General features: G+C 52.0%; 3 protein-coding genes and 1 non-coding gene across 16 annotated transcripts; 1 reads left to right on the top strand and 3 right to left on the bottom strand.

The window, feature by feature from the left end:
- The first annotated feature begins 1497 nt into the window (after positions 1 to 1497).
- NOXO1 (NADPH oxidase organizer 1) lies at positions 1498 to 6713 on the top strand. 10 transcript variants are annotated; one of them, XM_066382903.1, is made up of 8 exons: positions 1498 to 4504; positions 4584 to 4689; positions 4817 to 4941; positions 5050 to 5304; positions 5381 to 5562; positions 5657 to 5770; positions 6041 to 6158; positions 6241 to 6713. In XM_066382903.1, exons 1-8 carry the CDS (start codon positions 4131 to 4133, stop codon positions 6506 to 6508), a joined length of 1542 nt encoding a protein of 513 aa, XP_066239000.1. In that variant the 5' UTR covers positions 1498 to 4130; the 3' UTR covers positions 6509 to 6713. The 10 variants fall into 10 exon arrangements, with proteins under 10 accessions (XP_066239000.1, XP_066239001.1, XP_066239008.1 ...); XM_066382904.1 differs by having other exon boundaries at positions 5657 to 5764; XM_066382906.1 differs by having other exon boundaries at positions 1503 to 4504; positions 4866 to 4941; positions 5050 to 5230.
- Positions 6714 to 6837: 124 nt separating this feature from the next.
- Positions 6838 to 13519, bottom strand: TBL3 (transducin beta like 3). Of its 2 annotated transcripts, XM_066382902.1 has the most exons (22): positions 13387 to 13507; positions 11532 to 11583; positions 11354 to 11449; positions 11219 to 11266; positions 10934 to 11075; positions 10754 to 10838; positions 10500 to 10670; positions 10341 to 10416; positions 10166 to 10259; positions 9900 to 10081; positions 9672 to 9813; positions 9536 to 9594; positions 9349 to 9452; positions 8688 to 8835; positions 8368 to 8598; positions 8225 to 8295; positions 7986 to 8142; positions 7849 to 7907; positions 7476 to 7579; positions 7303 to 7374; positions 7057 to 7215; positions 6838 to 6976 (listed from the first exon to the last, which is right to left on the bottom strand). In XM_066382902.1, exons 1-22 carry the CDS (start codon positions 13425 to 13427, stop codon positions 6867 to 6869), a joined length of 2403 nt encoding a protein of 800 aa, XP_066238999.1. In that variant the 5' UTR covers positions 13428 to 13507; the 3' UTR covers positions 6838 to 6866. The 2 variants fall into 2 exon arrangements, with proteins under 2 accessions (XP_066238999.1, XP_066238998.1); XM_066382901.1 differs by having other exon boundaries at positions 11354 to 11583; positions 13387 to 13519.
- Positions 13520 to 17583: 4064 nt separating this feature from the next.
- On the bottom strand, positions 17584 to 23930 carry RNF151 (ring finger protein 151). Of its 3 annotated transcripts, XM_066382914.1 has the most exons (5): positions 23683 to 23930; positions 23375 to 23423; positions 19021 to 19166; positions 18623 to 18719; positions 17584 to 18068 (listed from the first exon to the last, which is right to left on the bottom strand). In XM_066382914.1, exons 1-5 carry the CDS (start codon positions 23877 to 23879, stop codon positions 17616 to 17618), a joined length of 942 nt encoding a protein of 313 aa, XP_066239011.1. In that variant the 5' UTR covers positions 23880 to 23930; the 3' UTR covers positions 17584 to 17615. The 3 variants fall into 3 exon arrangements, 1 of the variants encoding a protein (XP_066239011.1); XR_010751186.1 differs by lacking the exons at positions 17584 to 18068; positions 18623 to 18719; positions 19021 to 19166 and adding an exon at positions 20457 to 22867 and having other exon boundaries at positions 23683 to 23755; XR_010751185.1 differs by lacking the exons at positions 17584 to 18068; positions 18623 to 18719; positions 19021 to 19166 and adding an exon at positions 20457 to 23011 and having other exon boundaries at positions 23683 to 23747.
- On the bottom strand, positions 23499 to 23622 carry LOC136404758 (small nucleolar RNA ACA64). The gene has a single exon (XR_010751452.1). It is a non-coding gene; the product is annotated as a small nucleolar RNA ACA64 (small nucleolar RNA).
- Positions 23931 to 24002: the final 72 nt, after the last annotated feature.

A 24002-nucleotide genomic window follows, 5' to 3' on the forward strand; every position in this document is an offset into this window, starting at 1 on the left:
AGGCACTGTTCCAGATGCTGGGCAGGGCAGAGAACAAGATCCAACCTGACCTCCAGCTCACCGACCAGATGGAAAAACCAAAAACATAAAAAGGAAGTACATTAATAAACATTCACTTACAAACTAGGGTGGCTGCCATAATAGGGCATAGTAAATTTAGGTGACCTCCTTGAGAAGGGGATCCTTAGGCAAAGACCTGAAGGATGAGGAATCAGCTGAGGAGGGCAATAAAGGACAAGGCTGAGGTTAGAGGGTCTTAGCCGCTTGCATAGGCAGAAAGTCCAGTGGGGCCTGATTGGTAGTGGCGCAATGGATAAACTGTCAGTATGGAAGGCTGAGGTTGCCAGTTCAAAGCTCCAAGGTTGTTGGCTCTGAGTGCAGGCTCGTAAACACAGGGTTTGCTGGCTAGAGCCGGAGATCATCCACATGATCACAAAGCTTGCCAGCCTGAGCCCAAAGGTTGCTGGCTTGAGCAAGAGGATACTGGCTCTGCCTCTGACACAATCAATACATAGTGAAATGAAAGCAACTGAGTTGATGCTTCTCATCCTCTCTCCTTTCCTGTCCATCTCTCTCCCTCTCTCACTCTCTTTAAAAAAAAAAAAAAAAAAAAGCCAGCCTGACGTGTGGTGGCGCAGTGGATAAAGCATCAACCTGGAACGCTGAGGTCGCTGGTTCAAAACCCTGGGCTTGCCTGGTCAAGGCACATATGGGAGTTGATGCTTCCTGCTCCTCCCCTTCTCTCTCTCTCTCCTCTCTAAAATGAATAAATAAATAAAGTCTTTAAAAAAATAAAGCCAGTGGAACAGGACCTGGGGAGGATAGATCCAGAGGTGGGCAAGGCCCTTGTCAGCAGATATGGGAACTGGGAAATTATTCTAAGGACCATGGGAAAGTACTGAACAGATTTGGGTAGGGCAACCTGATCCCATTTCTGTTTTGCAAAGATTTCTCTAGAGAGTCAAATTTCTGGGAACAAGTGAGGGACCATGGGCACTGGTTTGGGGGACCGTTGTAGTTGTCCAGGTAAGAGATAAGGGTAGGGGCGTTGCAAAGGGAAAGAATAGAAAGGATCCAGGGTTGCAGGGAGTGTGGAGCAGGAGTTGTCAGTTGAGGTAGTTGAGGGGGCCTCAGTACCCTTCTAGGACCCTGGCTGTTAGTAAATTGACCGTTCCTTAGCTTCTAGCCTTAGTCTTCTAGAGGAGAGGGGCCTGTTCCAACCTAGACTCTGCCAGGCCAGGTTCCCTCAACATGGCCCCCACCGAGGTTGGGGCGAGTACAACAGGTGGGCTAAAGGCATTCTGCAAATCAGGCCTATGCCATCAGGTGTTCATCGCCTAGGCCAAAACCAGGGCGGGTCTGAAAGCTTCAGAGAGAGCCGCTGGAAGCACACACAAATGCTCTTTGTCCAAGGTGGTTTCCTGGAAGGATGCTGTTGGGCAGATAAAATATATTATGCTCACTTTGTTAAAGGTAGTGCTGCCTGCCGGGGTCCAGCCCCGGGGGGAATCCAGGGGTCCCACAGGAAGAGACGGCGTCGGCGAAATCGAGTGAGAGAGCCGAATTCTTTTCTTTCTCTTTATTCTCTAGTTAGCATTTACTGCCAGGCTTCTCTGCCAAATGCTGGTCTAGCTTTCTTTTTATGCACACACACTAAGTTACAATCACATGGTATTTTGTTTCACTATGGTTACATATTTCCAGATAACAGTTAATTCATATCTATAAGCTATAAATCAGGTGGTAAGTCATTCAAAGTACAGTTATACAATAGCAATAACAATATTGGTACAAACTTCTAAAAGATCAGTACTAATTAATAACTCTACTGTTGTGAGTAAAGGGCGCAGAGAGAGAGATTAACAGATGAAATCATCAAGGACTAGCAAAGGACCACTGCTTGCTCAGGCAAATGGCCTTGAGTTCATGCATTGTCCTAATTTTTTCACAAGACTACAAAAAGCTTGTTTTACTGAGAAATTGGCATAACATCAAGAGTAACTTTTGCTTAAAGATACATAGAGTGCACCTGCAAGATAGCTTAGTAGCAACATAATATCAGAAGGCATTAATTGCTATTGCTTCTATGGATCCCACCACATTCCTCTCCTTATCCTTGGAAAATACAAAAATCTCTTGAGAATGTTTCACTGAGAAAAGCCCAGCAACTGCCTTCAGTCACAAAACAAGTCTCTTAGCAAAACATTCTTTTCTTGCCAGCTGCGCTCCCATCCAAGGCCACGCAACGGGCCACTTCACTACACCTTACCTAAGATTCTATTGTCTAGTCAAATTTTATTTATTTACTATATTCATACACTAGTTAAGTTCTAACTTTATTCTTTCTAACATGATTAATAAGAAGAAATTCTCCTACAAACTTAACCCTTTACGAGGGATATCATAGCCAGCCTCTTATGTTTATGAGCCCAGTTCAAGGGGCTTACAGGCTTTTCTGTGGAATTTACACCTTCTGTCTCATTTCCAAAGAAATTACTACAAATCTACAGGGAAAGCATGGTACTATTATCCCTGTGCCATAAATAATAGCACACACCTAGAAAAAGGGGGGTATAAGGCCAGATTAATTCAAAAGGTCAAAGGGGGAAGTATCGTTGTGCCTTTCCTTTGCGGTGACTTTGTCAACCAGCAGCCGTTGGTCTTCTCTGCTGTGACTTTGTCAATCAGCAGTTTTTGATCTTCTTCTGCTGTGACCTTGTCAGCCAGCAGTTGTGGGTCTTCTCTGCTGTGTGACCTTGTCAGCCAGCAGTCCTTGATCAGCTCCCGAAAGCTGCCCACATGGAAGCTGTTGCCCAGGTGATATTAATGTGTGTTGGGGGCGGGCTGTGGGCAGACAGGGCCTTTTTAGCCTGGGGCTTGGTTTTAGGACTAAGCCTTTCCCACTCTTTTTGATGTGGGGTGGTGCAATCCCATCATGTCTATGATAAGTGACTTTGTATTAGAGACTTCCCTATTTTGTGTATTGGATTAAAGGTTTGGATTTCTACACAATAAAGTGGGGGCAGAACGGAAGCTTGCTCTTGGTTCCTGAGATTAGCATTAGAGAGCAGAGAGCAGAGAAAGGCCACGTGGAAGAGGCCAGGAGAAGCAGCCAAGATGGCAGAGTGTTGAGTGAGAAGCCAGTTTGTGCAGAGGTTGTGTAGGGAGAAGGAAGGAAATGGGGAACAGAGGTGAATAAGTCTGGTGAGCTAGAAACCTTTGATTCTAGGAAACTCGGATAAGTCAGTAGCTTTGTGAGCACTGAATGTGAGTGGGTTTTGGAGCCCAGTGTGTGTTTTTACTTGCCCGCCGGGTGCAAGCTAGGATTAAAAATGATGGCTCATCAGTTTTTGGCTCCATTGTTTCTTTACCGACTGTCCGAATCCAATGCGAACCTGCATGGGCCAGGCTGCTGTGATGGTGGCCCTGGCTACTGGCTTTACAGATGCCCTCCAGACTGACCCCTCCCTGAAGGACTTGGAATAGGATGAGGGTCCCAACACAGAACGGGTGGCCACAACAGGCAGGAGGAACCACTGTGTGCCAAGGTTATATGGGGCTCCATTAGTCTCCCCTATAAGGAAACATCCCAGAATTGTGGGGCACATCCTCTGGAGATTCTAGGGTCTTCTCAACACTCTAGTGGGGAAATGGTCACTCCTGATCTCAGAAGCTGCATTTGTAGTAACTTGTAATAAATTGCTGTATAAGTACCGCACGCTAACTGCTTAATTGTGCCACTGGAGCCTCGACTTGTAATAAATTGTAAATTAAGAGGCAGCTCTCAAAACAGACCTAGTCACTGACACCCCCAAATGCCAGTGACTATAGAGATGGACCACCACAGAGGGAAACCCTCTTGGTTGAGCCTGTGAAGCCCAACCCTCAACACACAGGAAAACTGACATTTCCACTTAACACAAACTTCCTCCTTGTGACTTTGGGAATTTAAGAGATCTTTCATCTAATGTGAGGATTAAGCTTTTCCTGGTGACAACTGCATATCAGCTCTCCAGGCAGGTTCAAAGACAGTGCAGTGGGGCACACCCTAGCAGGAGGCATTCACCAATCCCAGCATTACACAGGGCGTGCCATTGCTGCAAGGGTGAGCCAGGCCCGGCGGCACTTTGATGGCTCTTCCTTCTCCTCCCTCGGTCATATCTGGGCAGAAGGGCCTCAGGCAGCAGTCCCAGACCTTCCACTGCTTTTGTGCTCCCCCTCCTACACCCCACTCCCCACCCCCATGCTCCTGCTCCACCCAGATCTTCAGTTTGGGGATCACTGAGGAAGCTGACAAGTACTTCAAGGACCTGGCAGGGGAATTCCAATCCTCAACTTCCGGGTGCCCAGGGACACCTCCACTCCCCGTGTGGCGGCAAGAGACTCGCCCACACATTGGTCCCAGAAGCCTAGGACCTGAAGCAACAAGGCCACAGCCATGGCAGGCCCTCGGCACCCTGCGTCAGTACATGCAGCAGCTCTGGTGCAGACGAAGAGGCTCCAAGTACGACCTAGTCCCTGCCTACCTCAGGAGAAAACAGGGAGGAAGGGAGGGCGGGAATTCATGGTCCAGTCCCTCCCAGGTGCCCCCAGTCTTTCCTCCAACAGACGTTCGCCTTCTCTGTGTGCTGGTCGGATGACAGCAACACCTTCGTGCGAAGGAGCTGGGACGATTTCAGGAGGCTCCACGTGAGTGAACCTGGGGTGACCCTGCCTTCCTCCAACTGAGCGACACCCCCCCATCCCCATAGTACCTGCCCTCATGCCCATGCTGGCTTCCAGCCCCTACGATACCAGCAAGGGACTGACCTCCCAGGGTAACCCAGTGGTTTCTCAAAGACCAATAAGCTGGTTCTCGCCCATAGAAGACTCTCAAGGAGACCTTCCCGGTGGAGGCAGGCCTGCTGCGGAGATCCGACCGAATTCTCCCCAAGCTTCCGGGTCAGGCCGCGGGATCCTGGGAGGGGTAGGGGCGGCAGCGGCAGCAGCGTTGTGGTGAAAGCCCTGTGGCGGGGTCTCATGGTCTGTCCCTTCGTGTCCTGCCTACAGACTCATCTGCATGGCTGTTGGTGCGCGGGGGACGCACGGGCCGTGGCCTAGCGCGCTTGGGGCAGCTGGAGACCTATTTGCGGATGCTGCTGGTGGCAGAGCGCGTTTCCAGGGGCCCAGTGCTCATTGGCTTCTTCGAGCCACAGCCCCAAGACCTGGAGCCCTCGCTGCCACCTGGCAGGTGCCTGACCTGATTCTAACTCCCTGCGGGAAGCATCTAGAGGGTAGGCCCATCGTGGACAAAGGGCCTAGGAGGTACAGTGCTGGGTGGACTTGAGAGGGATGGCTGCTTATCCCCACACCTGTCCACTGCAACCACCGCCCTTTCCAGCCTGGTGATCTTGCCCGTCCAGGAAGAGCCCCTGCCTCGCCCTGTGGGCAGTCTTGCCACAGGCAGCCTGGTGGCTCTGAGCCTGCACTGCCTGCAGCCCTTCAGCACTCAAGACACACGGGGCCAACCTTTCCACGCACAGGCCCAGGAATCCCTAGATGTGCTGCTCCGCCACCCCTCAGGTGGGGCTGGGCAGGAGTTTGGGGACTTGATCTGCTGCCCCAAAGACCCCAGCATGCCTGGGGATTTGAACCCCCACCCACCTCTTGTACACAGGGTGGTGGCTGGTGGCTAATGAAGACCAACAGATGGCATGGTTTCCTGCTTCCTACTTGGAGGAGGTGGCCCTGGGCCAGGGACAAGAGAGGGGACAGCCCTTAGGAGGTAGTGGTATGTCCTCCCCATGCCCACCTCCCCTACTGGGCAGTGTGTAGCAAGGCTGGGTGGCAGGAAGCACCTGACCCAGGGGAGGGCTAGACAGCAGCCCCCTAGTGTGAGAATGGTCCTCAGAGCAGGCAGGAGCCCCACTGGTTTTTAGTGGTCCTCGATATCAGCAGAGATCTAAAGAGAAAGGGAGAGCCTGGAGGTGGGGATTCAGTGAGACTGATGGGGAAACAGAGATGGGAGCCCTGTGGTAACCTCCCAAGTGCCCATTCCCAGCGTCCCAGTTCTGCGCTTCCCAAGCCTACAAGGGCAGCCAGGCCGACGAGCTGTCAGTGCCTGCAGGGGCAAGAGTGCAAGTGCTGGAAACGTCGGACCGAGGCTGGTGGCTGTGCAGGTGTGGGGCTTTGGTGGGGAGAGTTTAGCTGGGAAGGGGGGGCGCAGGGCCAAGTGCTAACTAAACCCTGCCTTCCTTGCAGGTTCAGTGGCCGTACTGGTCTTCTCCCTTCTGTGCTACTGCAGCCAGACAGGCTGGGTGCGTTCCTGAGCACACCAGGGCTCCACTTCGTGGCCGAAGAGGGGGAGGACAAGGCAGAGAAGGTCCCGAGCTCCTCTGAGTACCCCCAGGCCATGACTCCTCCCCCTACGGTACCTGCCCGCCCCCTTCCGAGTGCCATTCAGAGCCGCTGCTGCACCATCACTCGGAGAGCACTGAGGAGGGACCCACAGGGTCAGGGACCTCCTTGAGGGTGAATGGAACCACATGGAGGGCTGTGCTGTGCACCCCACTGCTAGAGCAGCTGGCCGGAGGCTCCAGACCCCAGGGACGATTGATGGCAGACACATCATCCCCAGGGCAGGGGGAGGCGCATCTGAGGATGGGACTCCCTGACTGGTAGAGCCTAAAGGCCACACTCTCCCATTTCCTCTGAATAAAGTTGATTAACCCACACCCAGTGTCCATGCTGAGGGGCAGGGCCTGTTGGATTGCAGCCAGGTCAAGGTACAGGGATGGTACTTGGCTAAGATTGTGACCAGACCTGGGTTGATACAAAGCCCAAACAGACACAGGGAACTTGGATAGAAAAGTACACCTTTGTATGTTTCAGAGAGCAGAGGGGGCTGCAGGGAGGGTGGGCAGCTTCATGTTGTGCCACAGGAAGTCTAGGAAGGTAGCTGCCTGCAGGGTCCGGCTGAGCCGCTGAAAGTGCCGCTCTGCGGATGACAGATGTCGTCAGGGGATCCAGAGTCTGGCCAGGCTATTCCTCACCCCCACCCAGGGCATGTCCATGTACCAGTGTAGGGCAGCAGGGCCTCAAGTGAGGCCTGAACACCCTCGTAGGCCAGCAGCTCTTCCGGGGCCTCGTGCCGCAGCAGCACACCCAGCACGGCCTGGGCTTCATGGCAATGCCGGGAATTGGTGTTCCACGTCACACAGAAGCGCAGCAAAGCCTCTGCAGGTGACAGGGACACTCAGAACTGCCTGTTGGTCCCCCCGCTCATATCAGCCCCAGTCAAGCCTCTACCCACCCACCCCAAACCTTTCTGGTCTCGCCGCAGTCGGAGCACTGTGGCTTCCAGTTTCTCACAGGCCTCAGGGTCCCTCCGGATGGCTGTGGGAGGAGGAAAGATAAGCTCCAGGGAAAGAGCAGGACAGACCCCAGGGAGAGTGCCCCCACCCTTGCCACTTCCAGGAGCCTTTGGCAGCACTGACCCTGGACAACAGTCAGCACAGTATGGGGCCGGTCCAGGGAGATGGCCAGGCCCAGAGCCTGCAGGTACCGCTTCTCCTGGAGCAGGTTGTCCAGTTCTTGCTGTCTGGCAGGGGAAGGAGGGAAGAGGACAGGGCCACAGGGTAAGGTGAAGGCAGAGCCATCAAGGGGCTGGCTCAGGAGTCAGCAGACCAGGCCTCAGCAACCACTGATGGAGAGCTGTGTCGCCGCTCCAAGCCTCAGTTTCCCCATGCAATAAAATAGGGGTGATGCCAATATACCTCCTCTCGGTAGGGGGGTGATGATCATGCATGGGAAGTGCCAGACACATGGGTGACACTCACAGGAAGCCAGATGGGGACCCTTCCGACTTACTTGACTACCTGTTCCTCCTGCTTGGCCTGCTCCTCTGCCTGCTCCATCTCAGTAACATCCTAGGGACAGATTAGGGTCAGAGGAAAAGCCCACACTGCCCTTCCCACTCCACACCGATCCCATCCAAGCCCACACACCTTCCAGATGATGACCCGGGAGTCACTAGCGCCAGTAAGAGCGCGGTCATCCAGCTTGCTGCAGTGCAGCCCCCAGACCTTGTCCTGGTGGGCATCTAGTGTCCTCACGCACTCATTGTTCTTGATAGTCCAGAGTTTCACGAGCCCGTCGGAGCCGCTGGGTTTGGGATTGGGATGGGGCTCAGCACTGGAGCCCGTCCCTCAGCTCACCCAACCCCTTCCTGCCCCAGCCAACCCACCTGGACAGCAACTGTGTACCACGGCTCACAAAGGCCACCTTCAGCACAGAAGCATCATGCCCCTCGAAAGTCTACAGGGTTAGGATAAGGAGGGCATGAGAAAGCATCAAGTAAGGGCTGGGCCTGGGGTGGGGGCAGCTTACCTTAAGGCAGCTGAAGTCCTGCAGTGCCCAGAGTTTGACAGTGCCATCGGCTGAGGCAGTGGCCAGCACCTGGTCCATGGGTGAGAACTGGACACACCAGAGGCCACGCCGGTGGCCTGAGAAGACACCCAGCAATTGGCACTGTGGCAGGGCCCAGAGCTTGGCTGTACGGTCCTGTGAGCCTGTGGCCAGCAGCTTGTCATTGGGGGCAATAGCTACACTGTTGATGTCCTAGTGATGGGAACAGGCAGCAGCTCAGATACCCCTATCCCAGTGAGGACCTTGCCACACCGCCATCCCAGTGCGCTGTGTGTGATTACCTTGTCATGGCAGCGCTGTGTGGCCTGGGCCTGGAGGAGGACAGGGCCACTGTCTGGGGCTGTACTTTTGGACAGCAGGGCTTTGGGGAGGGGCCACAACTTCACAGTGCAGTCCTGGCTGCCCGTCACCAGAAAGGTCTCCTTCAACCTGTGGTCCAAATGGGGGGGAGGGGAAGACATCTAATGAGACCCTACCAGTGCATGCCTACAGGACCATGGTCCAGACCAGGGGGCTGTCCCAGAACGCAGATGGCCCGAGTCACCCAAACATACCTCTGAAACGACTTGCCTATACTTAAGCCCACACTGCCCACCCTTGGTGCCACCACACCAGGTGACTTTGTCCCAATAATGGGATTCCCAGCTCTAAATGCAGGAAGCACCTTCCCACCTGGAACCTGTTCATTGTCATTCTCTCTCTGCCCCAACACCCTGCCCCTTTTATCTACCCAGCCCCAAAGCCACTTCTGAAGACACCCCCAAGAACAGCGCCTGGAGTGCCCCAGCCCTTGTTCTTTATTCCAGATTCCTAGGCTGAAGCTTCAGAGAATAAGGCCAAAGCCACCACCTTCTACTCCTGTCTCCCTGAGCTGGAGCTCCATCAGCAGGGCCTAGGCCTCCCATATCCGTGACACACTGGACCCCAGCACTGGCCCACTACCTAGAACAGCAGATGGTGCCCACGCTGTGGGTGTGCCCAGAGCCCTGAGCCACACAGGTCACCTCGCCAGCCTTGCTCATCCTCCAGACGCGAATGCTCTGGTCCTGGGGATGGGAGGGGTGAGGACAAAGGCTGGGGCAGGCCTTCCCGCTGGGGACCCACACCTCCACACCTTGGGGAACCTCACCTTGGCAGCACTGGCAAAGAGCCACCCCTTCCGAAATACATCCAGGGCCAGGACAATGTCTGGGAGAAAGTGGAAGGGGAATAGTCAGAGATCAATTAAGGAAGGGGTCCTAGGGGCATCAGACTGGCACCCTCACCTGTGTGGCCATGGAGAATCTGGCAGGCTGATGTCTGTAGCTCAAATACTTTCAGGCAGGGGCTGTTGGAGGCCACAACAATGTGGGAGTCCTCAGACCCAAGGAACCGGACATCCAAAACCTCCTCACTGTAGCCAGCAAACTGCAGGGTGGAGAGATGGGAGCCAGGGTCCATGTGAGAAGAGGGTCAGTGTCCACAGGCCACAGGTTGACCGGGGTGGTACTCACCTGTTTCTGCAGCTGTAGGGAATGTGCTTCATAGAGCAGAAGGTTGTGGTCAGCAGTGACACTGAGGAGCAGGCCGGCAGCTCGGACCAGGGTGCAGTGGGTCAGCTCCCGTCCAGGGCCTGACAACTGCTGCTGTGTGTACACACACTGCCCAGAGGCTGCCTCCCACACGCGCAGTACGCCTGTATGGGGACAGAGGGTGCTGGGACTCAGGTTCACGGGGTACCCCCAGCCTCTGCCGCCTGCCCTGGCCTGGCCCCACACACCTTGGCTGCCAGCTGTCAGGAAGTGCAGGCCTGCAGACTTCACACCCAGCTTGGGTGCCAGCTCCTCTGGCAATAGCAGCGCGGCCTCCACACTCTGCGGAGGAGCAGGTCAGAGGGGGCAGCCTCACCTCAAGCCCCACTCCACTCACTGACCCCGACCCCCTGGTTCTCCCACCTCAAACACAGGGATGGTCCTCAGGGCCTGGTGGCTCCGCAAGTCCCAAACAATGCAGATCTTGTCCCGGCCCGAGCTGTGCGAAACAGTCACTTCAGTTCCTGTGGCTCGGCTGTGACCCTCCCCTGCCTGCTAATGCCAAGGTCGCTGGCTACTGACCTGAGCATGGTGTGGCCATCGGCACTAAAGGTCAGTGAGGTGACAGTACTGTAGTGGGCAGTCAGCACAGCCAGGCACGACTGGTCCTGTAGCGACCATATACGGATGGTGGCATCTGTGGCTGAGGAGAAGAGCAGCAGGTGTGCGGGGTCCGGGTGGAAGGCCACCAAACTGCAGGCAGATAGGTGGGGCAGGTGAGCTTTGTAACCCCAGCATGATGCCCCTCTTACCCAGTCTCTGCTGCCCCTACTCACTGCACGACACCTGGCGAGCCTCGAAAGTGGTGTGTCCCATAACGCCGCACAATGTCCCAGACACGCACAGCCCCATCACAGCCACCTGTGGAAATGTGTTTGTGCTGAGGCGGCTGGTGAGCCCAAAAGCCCCTGCCCATCTGCTCGTCAGCTGGCCCACCCACCCAGGTGAGGCCCTACCTGTGGCTAGCAGTGTGGAGGTGGGGTCGAAGGCCATGCTGGCCACAGGGGCTGTGTGTATCGCCTTCCACAGGTGGGAGACACTGCCTTCTCGCCAGGTCCACTGAGCCAGGAGCAGCGCCCGGCTGGCTGTCACTAGCACCTGTGTGTGTGTATTGGGGGGGGGGGGAGATGCAGCTCAGCTGGGGTGGGTTGGGAGGGACAGAGGCAGGGCTACCCATTCTCATAGACTCAAAGTTTGATTGGGAAGTAGTGTAGCCCACCTCCTATCCCTGCCCCGTATACCTCATCATCAGGACTGAGGTCAAAGGCAGTAATGTCCTCCTGGTCCTCCTAGGGGTGAGAGTGGGCACACAGAATGTCACGAGAATAGGCTTCCTTTCCACACTAGCTCCTAACCTTGGCTCTCCCTGCCCTCACCTGCTCCAGGCTCTGCAGAATGGCCCCTGAGGCCACATCCAGAATGTTGACTTTGGTACCGCACACACAGAAGAGGTGCTGCCCAGTCTGGTCCAGCTGGTGACAGAGGGATGTCAGCCAAGGTAACACTTTGCAGTCCCTGCATGCCCCACCATCCTGCCCTTCCCTGGACTGGTACCTGCACCTTCCCGCCCTTGTAGAAAGGCTCGATCTTGTGCTCGACAGCATAGCTAGAGGGAGAACAGAGAGAGAGAGTGAATCACCCACCCTCTGGTCTCCAGTGCCAAGCCCTGTGCTGGGTGCTTTCCCAGAGGTCAATCCAATAGACCCCCATGATTGAGGCCCTGGACAACAATAGGAATGGGGTGGTGATAGTGCTGAGTTCTTTTCACTGTTCTGAGGTGGATTCTTTTTTTTTTTTTTGTATTTTTCTGAAGTTGGAAACAGGGAGGCACTCAGACGGACTCCCGCATGCGCCCGACCGGGATCCACCAGGCATGCCCACCAGGGGGCGATGCTCTGCCCATCTGGGACGTGCTCTGTTGCAACCAGAGCCATTCTAGTGCCTGAGGCAGAGGTCATGGAGCCGTCCTCAGCGCCCGGGCCAACTTTGCTCCAATGGAGCCTTGGCTGCGGGAGGGAAAGAGAGAGACAGAGAGGAAGGAGAGGGGGAGGGGTGGAGAAGCAGATGGGTGCTTCTCCTATGTGCCCTGGCAGGGAACTGAACCTGGGACTCCTGCACGCCAGGCCAACGCTCTACCACTGAGCCAACCGGCCAGGGCGTGAGGTGGATTCTTTAACCCCTTGTTAAAAGAATATTTGAGACCCAGAGTTGGTTGGTGATCCACAGAGGGTCCCACAACAGCACAGGCAGTTGAACCACCCAGTTTCCCCAGTGCCAATCAGGGCAAGCCTTGGGGGCCTCCTGCTGGCTGTGGAAGGCCAGGCCTGGCTACCAGCCCATGGCAACATGCTCAATATCTTCATCCCTGAGGTCCAGCCTGAATGAACCCTTCCCAAACTCTTGTTCCTTCCTCTGTCCCCAGCCTGGTCTGCATCCCAGTTCCAGGTTGCCACAGTCCCTCCTCAGCTGCCTCCATGCTAGTCCAGGTCACGGCTAGTCCATCCCCTCCAGAGAGCTGCTCCAGCCTCTTCATCAGGCCCCTACCCACTCTCTCAAACCCTGCTGCCATAAAGGCCTATTAGAACATAACTCTGTTTATGTCACTGTCCTGTCTTTTCCTTACATGTTTCTGAGATCCTGCCAGAAGGGGACACTGCTGACCTTTCCTGTCTGGAACAGGCTGTTTGTACCCTGTACCTGGCCTGGACTTCTCTTGACAGTTTTCAGTGGCCCCTAATTCCACTGGAGGGGAGGGAGCCTTATTGCCAAGATGAAACAAAGCCTCCGACTCCCAAACCCAATCCACTATCCGGAGCTTCTTTGGTCAGTGCTTGTCACACACTGATCACACTGATGAAAAGGATTTGCTTAGTAAGTTTACCCCATCAGACTGCACTGACCCTGTCCCTTTCCAGACACTAAACACTTAGCTGTTTGGCAGAGGCTTGGGGACTAAATAAGCACAGGATTCGGGGCTTCCTGGACCACTGCTGTCCTGCCCGTCTCTTCCTGCTCCCCGGAGAAGAGGAACGGCAGGTGAAAGCTCCCAGCTGCCTGCCCCAGAGAAGGTTGTGCTCAACTGCCTGAGGGTTGAGAGGCCCCACTCCAGTTCCAGCCTCCTTGCGCTCAGCCCGCCCCTTCCTCCTCCTCTGGGATTTCCCGTTTCTGTCCCCAGACTGGCTCCTAGTGTTAAGTAACTCACGCTGGCTACGCCCGACCAGGCTCCACTGTCTCCCTTCCCGGCAGTCATTGCCGGCTTTCCCACCTTATAAAACTGCAGCTGCCGCGACCCCGGTCCTTATCCTCATGGCCTCCCCAAACACAAATGGACATCGGTCCACGGCGGGCGCATTCGCTACTCTCGGTTCCCTCTCCCTGCGGTGCCCACAGCCCCAGCGCCCCGGCTCACTTGGCTTTGAAGCGGCCCACTCCGGCCACGGCCTCCTCCATGTTGCTGCCGCTGCAGTCGCCCCAGCGTGAGGGAAACCAATGCGCGTCTCCGTGCTGCCCACGTGCTTTGGTGGCATTATCGTCGGCTACTCTGTGACGTCATTGTCACCGCGCGTTGGGCGCCATCTTTACTGTGGGCAGTGACAGCTATGATGGGAAGCGGAAGTTGCAGAGGAATTTCCTGCCGGGAGGTCGGAGTGTATATGGGTTCCAGCCTGGTGGGATTCACTAGCTGTCCTGTCTTTTATTTTTAAAACTTATTATTGATTTGAGAGAGAGAGAGAGAGAGAGACAGAAATACCGATCTGTTCCTGTATGTACTCTGACCCGGGATGGAACCTGCACCTTTGTACATCTGGTCCATGCCCTAACCATCCGGTATCCGGCCAGGGCTATTTTATTTTATTTATTGTGTGTGTGTGTGACATACAGAGAGAGAGAGAGAGCGACAGATAGGGACAGATAGGAAAGAGATGAGAAGCATCAGTTCTTCCTTGCGGCACCTTAGTTGTTCATTGATTGCTTTCTCATATGTGCCTTGACTGCGGGCCTTCAAGCAGACCGAGTAACCCTTTGCTGAAGCCAGCGACCTTGGGTTCAAGCTGGTGGGCTTTTGCTCAAACCAGATGAGCCCGCGCTCAAGCTGGCGACCTTGGGGTTTCGAACCTGGGTCCTCCGCATCCCAGTCCGAAGCCCTGTCCACTGCGCCACCGCCTGGTCAGGCTTATTTTTAAAACTTTAATTGAATTTATTGAGGTGACACTGGTTAATAAAATTACATAAGGTTTCAGGTATAGAATTCTATAATACGTTACCTGTATATTCAGCCTTTTTATTTATTTTTTTGAGAGAGAAGGGAGAATGAGACAGGAACATAGAGCTGCTCTTATGTGCCCTGACTGGGGAATGGAACCCATAACCTTGTTTCGGGATGATGCTCTTAACTGACTGAGCTAATTGGCCTTTTTTTTTTTTTTTTTTTTTTTTTTTTAAGATTTATTGATTTTAGAAAGGGGGCAGAGAGAGAGAGAGAGAGAGAGGTGAGAGGGGAGGAACAGGAAGCATCAACTCATAGTTGCTTTTTTTTTTTTTTTCATTTTTCTGAAGCTGGAAACAGGGAGAGACAGACAGACTCCCGCATGCGCCCGACCGGGATCCACCCGGCACGCCCACCATGGGGCGACGCTCTGCCCACCAGGGGGCGATGCTCTGCCCATCCTGGGCGTCGCCATGTTGCGACCAGAGCCACTCTAGCGCCTGAGGCAGAGGCCACAGAGCCAACCCCAGCGCCCGGGCCATTTTTGCTCCAATGGAGCCTTGGCTGCGGGAGGGGAAGAGAGAGACAGAGAGGAAGGTGCGGCGGAGGGGTGGAGAAGCAAATGGGCGCTTCTCCTGTGTGCCCTGGCCGGGAATAGAACCCGGGTCCTCCGCACGCTAGGCCGACGCTCTACCGCTGAGCCAACCGGCCAGGGCCTGCTTTTTTTTTTTTTTTTTTTTTTTTTTTTTTTTAAGAGTTGTAACTGTTACAACCCTTGAGGATTTTTTTTAATTTTTAATTTAATTTTATTTATTCATTTTAGAAAGGAGAGAGAAAGGAAGAAGGAGAGAGGAAAGAGAGACAAAGAGAGAAGGTGGGGAGGAGCTGGAAGCATCAACTCTCATATGTGCCTTGACCAGGCAAGCCCAGGGTTTCAAACCGGTGACCTCAGCATTACCAGGTCGATGCTTTATCCACTGCGCCACCACAGGTCAGGCCATAGTTGCTTCTTCTATATGCCTTGACCTGGCAAGCTCAGGATTTGGAATCAGTGACCTCAGGATTCCAGGTTGATTCTTTATCCATTGTGCTACACAGGGCAGACTATATATCCAACTTTAAAAAAATTTTTATTTTACCAATTTGAAAGAAAGATGAAAGAAGAGATACTGATTTGTTTTCCATTTACTTACGCATTCGTTGGTTGAGTCTTGTATGTGTCCTGACCAGGGATTGGTTCTACAACCTTGGTGAATCCCGACAATACTCTAACCAACTGAGATACTTGGCCAGGGCTATATTTGGCCTCCTAATGGAAATTTAGAAAGGAAATGTTTACTAAAGTAATCCTAAGGATGCTGTTCCCTCAGCATTCTGGGGTTTGGTGGTGAGCACCTCTGAGAGTAGCTAGAGCTTTGAATCAGGTCCTGCCTCGGGGTTTTACATCTTGGTATGCGAAATAACACGGGTAAATGAATAAATCAGGTAATTTCAGAGTCACGTAAATATTTGAGCACAGCCTGACCAGGTGGTGGTGCAGTGAATAAAGTGTTGGCTTGGGATGCTGAGGACCCAGGTTTGAAACCCCAAGGTCACTCACTGGCTTGAGTGCAGGCTCATCCTGCTTGAGGGCAGGGTCACAGGCTTGAGTGTGGGATCACAGACATGACCTCATGGTCACAGGCTTGAGCCCAAAGGTCGCTGGCTTGAAGCCCAAGGTTGCTGGACTGAACAAGGGGTCACTGGCTTGGCTGCAGCCCTCCAGTCAAGGCATGTATGAGAAAGAAATCAATGAACAACTAAGGTGCTGCAGCAAAGAATTGATGCTTCTCATCCCTCTCCCTTCCTGTCTGTCTGTTCCTGCCTGGTCAGGCGAGAGTCAGCAGTCTTAAGATCTGCCAAAACAAAATCACCAGCTGTTCATACTGCCTTGAAACACTGTATATAAGTTCTAATATCAGGGAAGAGGAGCCTATATGTTAGTTTCTTTTCTTTTTTTCTTTTTGAGAGAAAGAGAGGGACAGACAGGCAGGAGAGAGATGAGAAGCATCAATTCATAGTTGCAGCACTTTAGACGTTCATTGATTGCTTTTTCATATGTGCCTTGACCTGGGGGCTCCAGCTGAGACAGCAACCTTGAGCTGTAAGCCAGCGACCTTTGGGCTCAAACCAGCAACCATGGGGGTCATATCTATAATCCCACATTCAAGCTGGATAAGCACACACTTAAGCCAACAACCTTGGGGTTTTGAACCTGGGTCCTTAGCACCCTAGGTCGATGCTCTATCCTGGTCAGGCCATTAATTTCAATAACAGGAAAACAAAACCTTGATACTATGAGTATTTATCTCCTAAGACCCCAACAGACAGGGTGCTTAGACTAGCTGAGTTAGCTCACTTGTGCCTAGTGCCAGGTATACAAGGCACGATGCTTTGCTTGAACACTGCATCCTGTCACCTGAATTCTTTCTCATGAACGTGATAAGAACTGAGGAGAAGCCCTAGGGATGCCGGTCTTCTCAGTGACACAATTGCTTTCTCAGGGTGGTGGCAGAGGCTTCATGGAGGTGACACCTGAGCAAAAATCTGAAGTAGGTGAAGCAGGGATCCCTGTGGTTATCTAGGGGAACAGTGCTTCAGGATAAGGAACAGCCAGTGCACAGGCCTAGCATTAGGATGAGCAACAGGAGCCCATGTGGCTGCAGGGAGTAAGAGGGGAATATAAGAGGAGGTCAGAGATACAGGGGGTTCCTTGTGAGTTGTGATGAAGTGGCTTTTACTCTGAGCTCAGGAATTTGAGTCCTTTGTATCAATACTATTGACTATGAAGCTGGTAAGCAGATTGGTAGAAAATTACTGCGAAGACTCTGAAAAACCTTTTTGTTGCAGGGGAGGTGGAAAACCTTTACCAGGAGATATTCATGAGTGGAAAGAAGCCAGGCAAATGAGAGTGAGGGAAAGAGACTTTGGACAAGAAGAATAACCAACGTTAAGACCCAGAGGTGGAGCTCTGGCCAGATAGTTCAGTTGGTTAAAGCATCAATCACTTCCATGTAATAAGATCCCCGGTCAGAGCACATACAGGAACAGGTAAATGTTCCTGCCCACCCCCCACCCCTTCCCCACCCTGGCCAGATAGCTCAGCCAGGTTAGAGTGTCACCCCAACGCACAGAGGTTGCCGATTCGATCCCTAGTCAGGGCACATACAGGAGCAGATCAATGTTTCCATCTCTGTCTCTCTCAAGTCAATAAAACAAACATAAACAAACTAACAAAAAAAGACCCAGAGGTGGGAAAGAACTTGGGAGGGGTCGAGGGGAAGAGGCCAGTGTCCCTGCAGGGTGAAGGGAGGAATGCCTGGCGATGTGGGGGTGGCAAGCACAGAGATGCTGGGGTAGCCAAGTCAGGCTCGCATTTATTTACCACTGAATTACAAGGTACTTTGGGCTTGGACCGCCCCCACCTCAGCATTCTGTTGCTGGGAGCCCACAAGCAGTGCATCGTCCTCTAGCAAGTCTCCTAGCTGAGCCAGCTGCCGGCGGATGAAGTTGGTGGTGCGGTACACCTTGCGCATGTGCCGCAGTAGGCACCGCACCAGGGTCCGGCCGCGCTCCTGGCGCTGGCCCCAGGCCTCGAGCAGCTCGCGGTGGCAGTTGTGATGCACACGCTCTGCTGGGCCCAGGGTGGCCCCGCAGCCCAGGGCGCAGCGCTGGCGGGTATCGCGCTGGCAGTGCTGCCGGTGCTCTGCCAAGGCTCCACGTGGCATCCGTGTCATGCAGTCCTCGTTGGGGCAGACTATTAGCTCAAAAGGGCATGAGTTCTGGTGTCCCCTGCGATGGGCCAGGGGGCAGGTCACCAAGCAGCCAGTTTCGGCGTTCTTGCACTGAGGGTGGGGGAGAGCACCGTGTGAAGCTTCGGAGCACCCATCCCCAAAGAATCCCCCATCTACTGACTAGAAACCAGTGAACCGGGAGCCACAGAAGCTCTTATGGCACCAATGATGTGGAGAGGGGAGCAGTTGGACAAATGCTTGGAGGTGAGAAGAATCTAGGTTTCTGAGAGGAGGGAGTCAGACCCCGAGGCCTGGAAAACAGGGAGGTTAATGGCTGAGTTGGTATAGTCAGGTACGCCAGGCACTTGGCATACTTACGGGACCTCAGGGTCCCATCTATTAAATTAAGGGGCTGGAAGGTTAATGGCCATCACAGAAGACACTAGCCTCTAAAAATTTTCTATGATCCTCGTTTTACATGAGACCCCAGGTGCTCAGAGAGATTATCTAACTTGCCCAAAGTAACACAGTAAGTAAAATGCTGGAAATGAGACAACAGATCTGATGACACCAAGTCTGCAGTCTGTGTTGCTGGAGCAGAAACCCTGGCCCTGCCCCCAGCACCAGGGGCAAGGAGGGTGGTGGCAGTGGGTACTTGGAGCTACCTTAACTTCCAGATGGCCAATGGTCTTTTGGAGTTTATTCATATGGACCATCGCTTTCCGCTTCACCTCTTTCCTGCAGCACGGACAGGTCTTTTGTCTAGGAGGCATGAGGTGGGGGTGAGTGTTGGGACTGGAAAGGGAGCAAGTGGCAGAAACAAGTTGGTCCCTTCTCTAACTGGAAGAGGCACGAGGGCTTGACAGGGAGCTCTCAACTCTGAGGCCAGGATCTGCAGATACCACAGGGTGAGGGGACCCGCATATTTGTCCCAGAAAATTTAGCAGCTGAATCTTATGGCCACTGGGGCTCTGTGCTTTGCAGACCTTCCTCTTTGTTCTGGGTTACAGAATGCCCTTATCCCCACCCCTGCCTTCCCAGCCTCTAAGTAACCCTGTAGCACCTGGCCAGCCACCGGAGGATGCACTTCTTGCAGAAGATGTGGCTGCATGGTAACCTCACTGGCCTCCTGAGAACCCCGTGGCAGACAGAGCACAGAAAGCTGCTGTTGGGAGGGCTGGTGAAGAGATTGAGATCATACCCGCCACTCTGCAAAGACCAGGCTGGGATCAGGGCCTGGCTTGGACCAGGATCAGGTCACCCACTCCATACGCTCAGAGACCCCAGCAAGCTTTGGGTAGAGAGGTGGGTCACATGAGAGACCCAAGTGGAGGGTAGGATCAGCACCCACTTTGAAGCTAGAGGGTCAAGATCCTTGAATACTAACCCCCAACAGGAGTTACTATGGGCCAGAGTCCTCTGAAAAGTTTCTTTGTCCCATTTGGGAGCTTGGAACCCACTTTCCACTCTTTCTCAACATGAGAATTGGGGTCCAATTCTAGGCAAGTCTCGAGTTAAGTACATATCTAAGAGCTGGAGGCCAGCGGGTTTTGGGCTCACCATGATCTGTGTCTGGAGGGCAGCTCCTGACCTCTGGGGCTGAGGACTCTCCAGTTCACATCAGGAATGGACTGACATCACAGTGGCATTGTCCAACTTAGGCCAATCACAGCGCTGGTCCAGGGCCCTCTGGGATCCTGCACCCACTTGGCTCTTGGTCCTTTCTCTAAAGTGGCACAGATGAGGGAATAGCCCAGACCTGGGACAGATCCCTGGAGAACCTTCTCTGATGTTGGTTGACAGCTGATATTCAAACAGCACTAGCCCAGGAACCAAGCTTCTGAGGATAGTTGTCCCAAGACTGAGGCTTTATTCAGTAGGAATTGTTTTCCTCTCCCTCTTCAAGTAGTGTTGCCCAAGTGCCTCGTTCTCCAAGAGTTCAAGGGCTTTAGGATCTAAGCCCTATGATGCTCTAGGCAGGGAAATGACTGGGTTCCCATGCAACCTGCAGTGCTACATTAGGAAGAGCTAGCCTGTGGGAAAGACTTCCAGAGTAGGTAGGCTTCAACCATCTGGGAAGGCCTATGCTAAAGGAATGGGGAAGTCAATTCCAACTTGCAAGACCAGCCTGTTCCCATATGTAAGGCACAGAAGAGCGAACTGTGATTCCATACCACAGAGTGGGGAATCATTAAATCCAAAAATCCTAACCCTGTACTGCGGGCAACAGGGAGCCAGTTTGAACTGTGACTCTCACACCCCTATCCTTGCTATTGGTTAGCAGGCCCAACCTGACTCCCATCAAGATCATCAAAATCTGCTGATGTGGAAGGCAGGTATGGGTTGTGAGACCTTAGGAGTCACCCAACCCTAGAGATGCCAAGTTCTACCCGTGTGGCATCCCACACAAGTCTCTCCACAGCAAACAATGATACCAGCGCAAACAGATGTATTTTTCATGTTCACGAGCAGGGGACAAAAACACCCAACACACGCACATAAGTTAGACCAACAACTTTATTGAAGGATGAGGCCCTGTCCAGGTAGCTCGGTTGGTTAGTCGTCCCTAATCGCCAAGGCTGCAGGTGCCATCCCAGGTCAGGATATATACAGGAACAAGTCAAGTCAATGTCTGACTTCCTTTCTATCACTGGGGAACAAAATTTTTGTTGCATCCACAAAAACACTTGTTCTTACCTAATTCGAGTGTGCTGATCTCAAATCTGACATTAGTTTTTCTCTGTAAGCTACAGGTTTTTTGCAATTCAAGATTTTAAGTTTTCATCTTACTGTAAAATTTTCAACTTTAGTTTAACATAATGAAGTAGAATGTCTTCTTGGGCATCATCTTTGTGAAGATATAATAATTTACATAATGCAGTAAATACACTAAAAGATATGACTGTATCAGAATTTGTTTACAATTTTGAAATAGAACATATATATATATATATATTTTTTTTTTACAGAGACAGAGAGAGGGATAGATAGGGACAGACAGACAGGAACAGAGAGAGACAAGAAGCATCAATCATTAGTTTTTCGTTGCAACACCTCAGTTCATTGATTGCTTTCTCATATGTGCCTTGACCGAAGGGCTACAGCAGATTGAGTAACCCCTTGCTCGAGCCAGCAACCTTGGGTCCAAGCTGGTGAGCTTTGCTCAAACCAGATGAGCCTGCGCTCAAGCTGGTGACCTTGGGGTCTCAAACCTGGGTCCTCCACATTCCAGTCCAACACTCTATCCACTGCGCCACTGCCTGGTCAGGTGAAATAGAACATATTAAAACACTTATTTTAATCAAAAAATTTGCGCAAAACATTTAAATCCTATTCAGGCAAAAATTTGCGTTTGTAGCTCTTGCATTTGTGTACTTCTTGAGGACAATCTCGTTTGATGTTCCAGCAGTAGTCTGCCATCATATTTCTGTCCCATCGCCCCTGATAACACTCATCCATCGTTTTCAGATCTTGATGAAAGCGTTCTCCCTGCTCATCACTAACAGCTCCAAGATTTTGAGGAAACTTATCAAGGTGACTGTTCAGGAAGTGAATCTTAACGCTCATGTTACATCCAATGTTGCGGAACGCCAACAGCATCCTTTGAACCAGAAGTTCATAGTTTTCTGCTTTTTTGTTGCCAAGGAAGTTCTTTGTAACTGCCACAAAAGACTGCCATGCTGCTTTCTCCTCCTTATTCATCTTCCTAGCAAATTCTTTGTCACGTATGAGAGTTCGAATTTGAGGTCCATCAAATACACCTGCTTTTATCTTCTCGAAAGACAAGGCAGGAAAAGCAGAAATAATATGTTGAAAGCATTCACTTTCTCTATTCAAAGCCTGAACAAACTGCTTCATTAAGCCAAGTCTGATGTAAAGTAGGGGGAAAATGATCCTGTCTCGATTAACTACAGGTTCATTCACAATATTTTGCATCCCTACTTCCAGAGCTTCACGTTTTGGCCACTCCTTCTGTGTCCAGTGTTTCTCCCGAGCTTGGCTGTCCCACAAACACAGAAAGCAAGGATACTTCGTGAAACCTCTCTGTTGTCCTAACAGGAAATTTACCATTTTAAGATCCACACAAATGATCCAGTTATGCTCCTCATACTTCAGTAAGTCAAGGACAATTTTTATGTCATTATACTCTTCTCGCAGATGAGTTGAATAACCAATTGGAACCGCTGCATAAACATTACTGCTGTGTAGGAGAACACATTTCAGACTCCGTTTAGAGCTGTCAAGAAATAGCCGCCATTCTGTTGGACTGTAAGTGGTAACACCTAGCTGGCTGAGAAGACTACTGATATCATGACAGTAAACAAAGTGTTTGTCTTCGCAAAAAAGGTCCACAAAAATTTGTTCACGCTTCCTGAAACGGGATACTTTAGCTGACTGGTGAAGTATGTTCTTTTCTTGAAGCTTGGAGGCTAATAACTCAGCAGCTTTCTTTGATAGGCCCAAATCTCTTACTAAGTCATTCAATTCAGGTTGGCTAAACTGCTGAGGGGTTAATGACCGCTTGACATCAGAAGACCCTTCAGATTCTACAACCATTTCCTCATGCATCTTATCAAAATACACTTGATCACCATGTTCACTTTCTTCGTCCTTATAAGAAATAAAACCATTGAAAACTGGAACCGGGAGTGTCTCAGAGTGTGGGATAGGTCGTATTGCTGAAGGAATATTAGGATATGCGATCATATGCCGTTTTTTCTTGCCGATGCCCTTTGTATGGATCAGACAGAAATAACAGTCACTGCTGTGGTCCTTAGGTTCACCCCAAACCATGGGAATACCAAAAGGCATTCCTTTGCGTTTTCCTTTTGTCCAGTCACGAAGCATTTCCTCACAACTATGACACACAATATGAGGAGCCCAATTCTTGTCTTGATTGCTAAGAGGAACTTGAAAATAGGCAATATATGCACGTGTCACAAATGATGAAATATTGCGCCTTTGACGTTGAAGTGTGTAACAGCCACATATATAACAGAAGGTGTCAGGACTATTCTTACATTTACGCCTACCCAAAGAAGCCATGATTCAATCTTAAAACAAAATAAGAAGGTGTTTTTATAAGATAATAATTTTTTACATTTAAAAACAACTACAATTATGTAAAAGTGATGTTTGTAAAACATTAACTGCCTTGTGATTATGTTCAATCCAAGAGTCGTTGCCCTTTAACTCCAATTTAAAAACCAATGCATGCCATTAACTGTAACAAAAAGAAATTAAAATTGCATAAAAACTAGAGCATGCACCAAAAAATGGATTTCAGATTTGGAATCAGTGATGCAGAAATATATAGGAAAAGTTCTAAAACGTCATGCAACAGAAAATGAAAACAAAAATTGTTCCCCAGTGAAACACACACACTGACAAAACACACGGAGAGTAGTAATCCCTACCCTCACTCTCCTGGCCTCCTCGGTCTCAGGTGTGGGCCATCCGGGCGTCCTGCAGGCAGAAAATGGGGTCAGAGATCTGATTGCTGCGCACGCGATAGGCAGCATCGCGGCCCCGAGCAGGGGCGCGTGTCGGGGCCTGGGTTTCACCTTTCCACATCGAGTGGGCGGTGAGCTAAGGCCCCTGGTGGCTCTGGGCGCCGAATCTCACCCACGCTTACGGCCAAAGCCGCAGGTGATTTTCAACCAACGCCGGTTCCGACCACCACCCAGCGACGTGTAGGGACCAAAGCCTACTTAAGAGAACCTACCTGCAATACGAGGGCGCGGGCGCCGCGCGGTCGGAATTTATAGCAGCTCTGCAGTCCGATTCTGGGGCGGCAGAGCTGCAAACGCGCAAGCGCGCGCGAGGTTCCGCGGCGAAGGCCCCACAAAGCCAATCACAGGCTGTCTTATAGGCCTTTGTAACACTCGCGATCCGCGCGGTGCAGTCTCGTTCTCGCGGCATTTGGCGCCATATAAAAACTCCCACCCAGCGCTTTCTTCCCCTTTTCAGAGGAGACACGTGAGTATCCTTTTGGCCCCTGGGCTTGGCATTTTTAGCGGCGGGACTTCACGAGCATGGGGCTGG

Source organism: Saccopteryx leptura, chromosome 4, assembly GCF_036850995.1.
Source record: "Saccopteryx leptura isolate mSacLep1 chromosome 4, mSacLep1_pri_phased_curated, whole genome shotgun sequence".
Classification (NCBI taxonomy): Eukaryota; Metazoa; Chordata; class Mammalia; order Chiroptera; family Emballonuridae; genus Saccopteryx; species Saccopteryx leptura.

Coding starts and splice junctions, on each gene's coding strand:
- RNF151 (XM_066382914.1), bottom strand. CDS start 23,879: ATGCCGCGAGAACGAGACTGCACCGCGCGGATCGCGAGTGTTACAAAG. Junction 19,167..23,374: donor AGGAGGCCAGGAGAGTGAGG/GTAGGGATTACT, acceptor TGGTCTTTGCAG/AGTGGCGGGTATGATCTCAA. Junction 18,069..18,622: donor TTGGCCATCTGGAAGTTAAG/GTAGCTCCAAGT, acceptor CCCCACCCTCAG/TGCAAGAACGCCGAAACTGG.
- NOXO1 (XM_066382903.1), top strand. CDS start 4,131: ATGGCTCTTCCTTCTCCTCCCTCGGTCATATCTGGGCAGAAGGGCCTC. Junction 4,505..4,583: donor TGCAGACGAAGAGGCTCCAA/GTACGACCTAGT, acceptor AGTCCCTCCCAG/GTGCCCCCAGTCTTTCCTCC. Junction 5,771..6,040: donor ACAGCCCTTAGGAGGTAGTG/GTATGTCCTCCC, acceptor GCCCATTCCCAG/CGTCCCAGTTCTGCGCTTCC.
- TBL3 (XM_066382901.1), bottom strand. CDS start 13,504: ATGCCACCAAAGCACGTGGGCAGCACGGAGACGCGCATTGGTTTCCCT. Junction 9,595..9,671: donor GATTCTCCATGGCCACACAG/GTGAGGGTGCCA, acceptor ACTTTCTCCCAG/ACATTGTCCTGGCCCTGGAT. Junction 7,580..7,848: donor CAGGAGGAACAGGTAGTCAA/GTAAGTCGGAAG, acceptor TTCCCCTGCCAG/ACAGCAAGAACTGGACAACC.